General features: G+C 48.6%; 1 protein-coding gene across 1 annotated transcript in view; it reads left to right on the top strand.

Moving 5' to 3' along the window:
* Positions 1-467: 467 nt before the first annotated feature.
* Positions 468-7,972, top strand: part of LOC104508256 (integrator complex subunit 10-like) — a 9,587-nt gene continuing 2,082 nt past the window's right edge. The window contains exons 1-5 of the mRNA XM_010149817.1: positions 468-622; positions 1,537-1,645; positions 2,544-2,623; positions 3,084-3,246; positions 4,054-4,147. Of these exons, the coding sequence (XP_010148119.1) occupies positions 1,564-1,645; positions 2,544-2,623; positions 3,084-3,246; positions 4,054-4,147 (419 nt within the window). The 5' untranslated portion in view covers positions 468-622; positions 1,537-1,563. The remainder of the gene's footprint in view (positions 623-1,536; positions 1,646-2,543; positions 2,624-3,083; positions 3,247-4,053; positions 4,148-7,972) is intronic.

Raw genomic sequence — 7,972 nt, 5'->3', positions numbered from 1 at the left:
ACCCAAACCATTCTATGATTCTCCTCAGAAATTAGGCTGACTGTACTCATTCCAAGTAAAACCTTTGTTCCACAGATGGTTCTTTTATATTTTTCCTTTGAAGGTCTTTTATTGTTGCTTGTACCCAAACAAAAGCTGTTCCAAACTTTATTAGTCTAAATAAACTAACGATTAACTCTGAAGAGCATTGATCATGTGTTTCAGTGTTAAAAGCGATTTTGTAAGCAGGCGTTTTGAGGCAGAATTCTGTTTGTCTTCTCACTGCCTTGCAAGTGATCGATCCACACCCCTGTACTCAGCACATCCCTGGGGGGTGTTCTGCTAGCTGAAAGTTTTGAAGCCCTGTTACTGGGACATGCTTCATTTTGAAAGCTTTCTATAAGGGAATTTTTATTTCTATCTTTCTACCCATTGTGTACAGCAGACCCTAACACTGTGGTTCTATATAATTTTTTTTTTTTTTTTAAAGGGGCAGTACAAAAAGGCAATTAGCAGTCTACATCATTTAGCAGCTCTTCAGGGCTCTCATTCTCCGCAGCAAATTACAGGACAAGGATCCCTGGAAAACCAGAGAGCACTAATCCAGTTAGCGACATGCCACTTTGCCCTTGGAGAATATCAGGTACGTACAGGATGCAGCACACCGGTCCTTCGTCACCTCATCCTGTGCTCTCCGTCGTTGTGGCTCCGTTGAATTTTCCCACTAGCCTGCTTTTGGCAGGGTCTCCAACATAAGCCAGGGTCTGCTGAAAAATCCGTGCTCACAGGGAGAATTGGGCTTCCTGGCGCATTAACTGGCTGTCCATGAGCCTTTTACCAAACAGACTATGTGAGAGATGTTTCTAGACAAGAAACTTCAGTGATCATCTTGGAAAAGCATGGGTTATCAATCGCCTGACCTCTGAACTTGCTTTACCTTTGCAGTACGTGTTCGGTGATTTTCATATTACAGAAGTGCCTGGTGGCCTGGGGCAGTCAGTGTCAGCACTAGTGATAAAGGCCTGATCTCGTAGGACCCAGTGTCATCCTAGTGCCACTGGACAGGGCTCTGTCCCTTCCACTTTACTCCTCTTGCACTGGAAATGTGATATCGGTGAGATTTCAGAGAGGTCTCTCATAGTCTCTAGGAAATAGCATGAAGAATTCATTGCATTTCTGTCACGCTGTCAGATTGCCATTTTCCTTTCTGTTTTTATCTTGGACAGAACAAGCTTCTAAAAAAACTATTCTAAGAATTCATTTGAAAACTTTACCCTTCAAAACAAAACAGTTTTTGCTTGCAGTTGCATTCATCTCACCCTCTTGAGTGCCTGTTTTTTCACAACGATAACGACTTGCATAGGGTCTCAGAGATTGTTTCAGAACAGCTCTGTCCTTTTCCTCAGCCAGACTGTTACACAGTAAGTCTACTTCTAGCAGGGAACTTGTGGTTGTTTTTCTTCTTCTGCGGTGTCTGAAATTTTTAATCATTATTAACACATCTGAATTTTAAGAACTTTAATTTAGATTTATTAAATCATGTGTCTCTATCTCTAGAAAACATGTGAAAAAGTGCTTGACCTCATGTGCTGTATTTTACTGCCAATACAAGAAGGAGGTAAAGTGCAAGAAGAGCAACCTAAAGTCAAGTCTAAATTCAGGAAAGGTATGGAGTTGCTACTGCCCTAAACTCAATTTTAGTTCCTGCCTTGCAGTTGAATGTGCGATTCTTCTCTTTTGTATTATGAAAAGGGAGGAAATTCATCATCCCTTTTGGTTTTGTGCATGGTTTTCCTGCTGGTACCTGTTAAAGTGTAGTGGTGCCAAAGTCCTGCTGTGGGAAAAGAGAAACAGTTTACAATGTGAAACTTGATTTTGAATCAAGTACTCGGCTCTTGTGAGACCCCACCTGGAGTGCTGCGTCCAGCTGTGGAGCCCCCAACATCAGAAGGATATAGACCGGTTGGAGCGAGTCCAGAGGAGGCCACGGAGATGCTCCGAGGGCTGGAGCCCCTCTGCCATGGGGACAGGCTGAGAGAGTTGGGCTTGTTCAGCCTGGAGAAGAGAAGGCTCCGGGGAGACCTTATTGCACCTTCCAGTGCCTGAAGGGGCTACAAGGAAGCTGGGGGGGGCTTTTTACAAGGGCCTGTAGTGACAGGACAAGGGGGAACGGGTTTAAACTGAAAGTGGGGAGGTTTAGATTAGATATCAGGAAGAAGTTCTTCCCGGAGAGGGGGGGGAGGCACTGGGACAGGTTGCCCAGAGAAGCTGTGGATGCCCCAGCCCTGGAAGTGTCCAAGGCCAGGCTGGATGAGGCTTGGAGCAACCTGGTCTAGTGGAAGGGGTCCCTGCCCATGGCAGGGGGGGTGGAACTAGATGAGCTTTTAGGGCCCTTCCAACCCAAACCGTTCTGTGATTGTATGATTCTATCATTCATAATTTTCCTTCAAAGCTGTCCTCCCGACCTGAGATCTGGCAGTTTGGTTTGCTCCATTCTAATTTCTTTCAAACGTAGATAATCCTGAGACCCCTAAAGAAGCGTGTGCTGAACTGTTGTGTTGCAGGATCCGATTTGAAGCTTTGGCCGTGTACCAGCAGAGCTGTCATGCCGTACTGCCTTCATCTACTGTTAGCTTGTTTCAAGGTAAGCTGTAGCCACGGCTTCTCTGCTGGCTCTGAGGCCTAGTTTATCTACCTGGGGTCCTGAAACTGCAAGGCCTTATCCCAGGGGTGTGCCTGGGTGGGAAGGGCTGTCCCGCAAGAGCTGCTCACCGAAAGGGGTCTGTGGTGTGTCTTTTCGCTGGGGGAGGGAGGGAGGAGTGTTGCTGGAGGAAGGTTTCTTCTTTAAGTTTGGGTAGAAGAGATTTGAATTAATCTCAAAATATTCCTGTCTGTATTCAGACTTCCCTTGCAGGTCAGTGGAGTGAATTTGGTATGTTGGCTAGAAATTTCTAGCCTATTTTAAATGTATTTATTAGTGCAGAATGAAATACACTCCCAAAGAACTCTGTATGTGCACAGGTGTAGGTGAGCTGAATCCCACATATTTATCCAAGCAACGTGTGTTTCCTGATTGTCTCGATGTCAATTTTTCCCCCCCAAAGCTCAGAGCTTTCACAGACAGCAGAGATGACATGGCGCTGGGCCACGTAGTGGTTCTGCTTCAGCACGAGTGGCCGAGGGGGGAGAACTTGTTCCTGAAAGCTATCAACAAAATCTGCCAACAAGGGAACTTCCAGTATGAGAATTTTTTCAACTACGTCACGAGTATCCTTTCTCTAACCGAGAATGCCTTTCACACCCAGGTCTGCGTGCTGGGCTGGGGAGAAAGCTGTCGGATAGTTTCGGCAGCTGCTCTCCCCGTGAATCACGCTCCGTAGTCATTTCCATACCGTGCCGGCCTCTCGTCGCCGCGCGCAGCGGAGCGTGGGTATGCCCCTGGGCACCTGTTCTGGCACTTGGGAGAACCCTTCAGGACGTGGCAGTTGCGCGTCACCGGGACATAAAACCAGCTTGGGCCGCTTGCGCAAGCGGTGGCGGCCGTTTGGGGAAGAGACGTAGGGCGTTGTGCTCCAGGGGCATCCAGCCGTGGTCCCCTGGAAGCAGGGGCTCTAACTCCCAGCCAAGAGAACTGAAAAAGCTCTGGTGTTAAAGGCGGGGGGAAAGGCTAAACGAGGGACCAAAATGGGAAACTAAGAAGGCTGGTGTGTGCCACCCTGGTGGCATGTCCTTCGCTCCCAGCCGCACCGCTACCCGCAGTGCAGGAAAAGGAGCTGCAAACAGGGAGTTTGGAGAGATGAGCTTTCTTCACCTCTGACTGTAAATACCAAGAAATGCAGAAAGGAAATAAATCAACTGGGGCGTGCAGTTTGCACTTGAAAAAGCCGTTTCTCGTGAATCTGTGGAGGATTAGGATAAACGCTGTGACCTTCACCGCTTTGAAAAATGAGACACTTCAGTAGCTGTTCCTTTGGTCTGTCCTTGCAGCAATGTGGCTTCCCCTGCGCAGGATGGGAAGGAATGTTCTCTATCCTTTTTTTTTTTTCCGACTCAAATCTTTAACGTTTTCTTCAGATATTGATATGTTGGAGGAATTTGCTTATTTAAGAACGCAGGAAGGAGGGAAAATTCACCTGGAACTGCTGCCAAATCAAGCAATGTTGATCAAGTAAGGATGAAAAAGCATTTACTGTTTTCTTTGAACAAAGGGAGTATGTTCTGGTTGTCTTTGCTTTCACGTAACCTGCTGGAGAGTAAGTGTGCCCTGTCCTGGAGTTTAAGGACAAGGCTGTGAGCTGCTGCTTCTCTCCTGCTGATCTGTGAATTCTTTTGGGGCGGTTCTTCAGCTCTAAATTCCTACTTTTACAGAACTTAACGTTTTTAAGCGTGCCGTTTGCTTTAGAATGATTCTTAGGAAAGCGAGCGCAGCGTTGCTCCTTCAGTCAGACACTTGCACCTCGCAGGGATCCTTTAAACCATGAGGCCTGAGTGCAAGTTGTTAGTAACTTTGCCGGGCAGAAAGTACTATTTGTTGTAAGCGAAGTTACGAAAGACCACTGAGCGCTGGAAAACGTGGGTATAAAACATAAATTAAATTACGCTCCAGGTAAACGAATAACCTTTGTGTCAGAGCTAGCAGGTCATCTCTTGCTGTGTACTGAACAAACCTACTCTGCTGAGCTTATTGCAGGGCGCTGAAGGAAATTAATCAGCTGGATTAACTTCCCAGGTGTTCTTTAGTTTTGAGTCAAGACTGAACAAGTATCTGCTGCAGGGTTTTAGTGGCAGAATGTTTTGGAATATCCTGGTTGTTTGTTAGAACTTGTGGTGTTTTCCTCTGCAAGACGGGGGACTGCTGAAGTTTGTCGAAATCCCGGTTTTGAGTTGGTGCGTTCGGGCTGTTCACTAAGGAGAAATGGGCTGATGTTTTCCAAAAATGGGAGCCTAACATTAGACAACGGGATCCAAATTTGGACTAGCAAACAGATTTTTCCAGAGTTGTAGGTAAAATGAGATCGTAGTTGTAATTCAAGAAAAGAAAAAGAAGAAATAACAAATCCTTAATTACGTGACGGACAATTTTCTCTCTTAAGCTCTAGATTTTCACACCCTCACCCTCACTACGTCTCGCAGCTTGTAACCAGCTCTGTGAAAACAAGAGTCGGGGTTTGCTGCGCTACGCAGGATCTAAGGAATAGAAGGTTCAGCCTGACCATGAGGAAACCCTTCTTCCCTGTGAGGGTGACAGAGCCCTGAGCAGGCTGCCCAGAGAGGTGGGGGAGTCTCCTTCCCTGGAGACTTTCCAAAGCCCCTGGACTTGTTCCTGTGTGATCTGCTCTAGGGGATCCTGCTCTGGCAGCCGTGAAGCTGTGAATTTGTTGGTGAGAGGGCTTAGCGCCGAAGGCTGCAGCTGGTGACTTCTCCGCTGCTCTCTCAGCGTAGATGCAACGGTTCAGTGCTGTTTCTTTGTGGCACGGCATGGTAGCTGTTACTGTTCTGACCTCACCGGTCAGGAAGTAGGCAGCAAGCGGTGTTTCAAGCAAGACAGAAATCTCTTTGCCCCCCTCTCGACCAGCGTTATGCATCCTGATTGACGGACGTGCTTGTAGAAGAGAGGTCCGTTTCTTTGTGCTCACTGAACCCAAACTCTATTGGGTCAAACCTCCCGTCCAGCTGGAAAACCCGTGTACGGTGTCTTTTAGGTGGCTGAGATACGTAGGACAGGAGCCACTGCGTCAGAGTTGATGGCAGGGGGAGTTCAGGGCATAGTCTGCTGATTGGAGGCAACATCCACTCCCCTGGCACCCCAGTATTTTTGTAGCTGGACTGGCTGTGAGGCTCAGGGGGGTGTCACCCAGCAGCGCTGACCTCAGCAGCACAGATACAGGAGGACATCGTGAGTTGGCCACAGCAGCCCACAGGCGAAGCCGTTGCTCCTTCACGTGGCCTTTCCTCAGCATAAATTGCATAGCAGTCCTGCATCTTCGTTGACGGCAAAGCTGTGACCGATAGCACACTTTTTTTAGAAGGACAGTTTTTTGTTTCATGACCTATAGGGCATTTTCTCCCCAGGTGAATTCCACATTCTTTTTCCAGTACTTTTCCTCAGTACCTTATACTTTAGGAAATCAAATTAATTTTTCTGAACCCAAGAAAGCCAAGTGCAACGTGGTTTTCAAAAGCTGAAGATCTTGGCAGCCTGCAGACTTGTTAGCTTTCCCTGTGCTGGTATCCCTGTGGGAATATGAAGGGCCGTGGTTTGGGTTGTAACTGGTGATACAGCCAGCTTGTTGTGTTTGCAGTGTCAGCAGGACTTGTACCATCAGCTCTGAACTGGAGCACTAGGTGCTCCTGAGCCCCACTCCAGGCAGGCCGAGGTTCCCAGCGTTACTGACTGCAGACGTCAGCAGCAGCAGTGTTAGCTAGTCAGAGGAGAAGAACAATGTAAGAGAAATGACCGATTAATATCGTGCTCCTCTTTTTGATAAATCGTACTGTAATTAGTCTGATCTTGGCCTACCAAACTCCATCCACTGGATGTGACAGCTGTTGAGCGTTGTGCCTCTGTTCACATTCCCAGCACATCCCACCTCGGGGACAGAGGAGGAAAAGCTCCGTTGGCTGAAGTTGAACAAAGTATCTTGAAAGTGTGATTTTTTTTTTTTTTTTTTGTTCTTATTCTGCACTTGGGGATGGGTAGTTCCCGCTGCAGGTCTTGCAAACACTAACGAAGACACGGTTGGGCAGACTCCGTTTTCCCAACATCTGCCACTCTGGGACCAGTAACATCTTGCTGTGCCTTTGTATTTTCTGTTCCCCGTGGCCGTTTTTGCAAGTACTGGACTCAGTCATGCCAAAAACGCTTGAAAAATTATCTCATTTGATGAAATATTCACGAGAAGTATTCAGTTTCAGGTTACTGTAGCTGTCCTGTAGAGTGTTTCCAGAGTACTAAAACGTTCTGTCTTTCTCTGGCATTAATAAGCACAGCTCTCCATCCCCACGCATTCCTAAACGAGGGATGCTAACCAAAATGCCCCGCCGGGAGACGTGACGGTGGGCACCTAACTCGCTGTTAGCGGTATGTAAGCGCCAGTCTCGCGTCTCTGCTCCCTCTGCAGCATCCGTGGGGGCGAGCGATTGGCTCGGAACTCGGGTACCTCCTAAGATTCAGGTCGTGTTTTTGTAGAATCATGGAATGGTTTAGCTTGGAAAGGACCTGAAAGGTCATCTTAAAAGTTTTTGAGAGACCGATGAGGAGACTAGGCCTGTTGTCTGTGTACCCAGTTTCTCATTTCTCCTGAGGTGGGGCAGTGGCGTTGCTCTAGGTTGGAGGTTTTTCTGTTCTAGGTAGGACGCAGAGGCAAGGACTTGACTTCACAGAGAGGACAAACCGCCCTTCGGCCGAGACGCCTTTTGGTGGCCAGGTGATGCGGCCCTGGTCACTCAGGAGGTTGCTCTGAGTGGGAGTTTGTGCTCTAGCAGCCACTGCGGCGGGCAGAGGCGAACAAGGCCTTCTCTGGGCTAGTGAAGAGATCCTGGGGCAACCCGTAACAAGCACCGTCACGGACTCGGCTTGGCCGATACCCGCTGTGCATGCACTCGGCTTGGGCTCGGCCTCAACCCCCTTAACTCCGCGTTGCGGGCTCTCCCGGTCGCTGACGCGTTCTTGCCGGCTCCGCAGGGATGCTGGGGCGGTACCTGCAGCGCTCCCGATTAAATCTTCCTGGGACGAGCTCCGACAGCGCAGGCGTGAATTGGTTCTGCGCCTACCGCTGTCCTTTCTCCCGGTGTAACTGTCCGAAAACGCGTGTCTGTATTTGGATGACGGTGGCGGGACAGCCGTGGGGACACTGGCACGTTCGACGCTGCCGGGGGGTCAGACTGCTGTGTGCTCTCACCTCGCCCTTGGTTGCTTCGTTTTTTGGAGGGTTGTTTTGCACCGGCGGGGGGGCAGTTGGCGTGTGGGTGTTTGAATGCTGCTATTTGCTGT

This window comes from Eurypyga helias, unplaced genomic scaffold, assembly GCF_000690775.1.
Source record: "Eurypyga helias isolate BGI_N326 unplaced genomic scaffold, ASM69077v1 scaffold21764, whole genome shotgun sequence".
Classification (NCBI taxonomy): Eukaryota; Metazoa; Chordata; class Aves; order Eurypygiformes; family Eurypygidae; genus Eurypyga; species Eurypyga helias.
The sequence above is the reverse complement of the archived record's forward strand: the minus strand, read 5'-3'. Positions and strand labels throughout refer to the sequence as shown.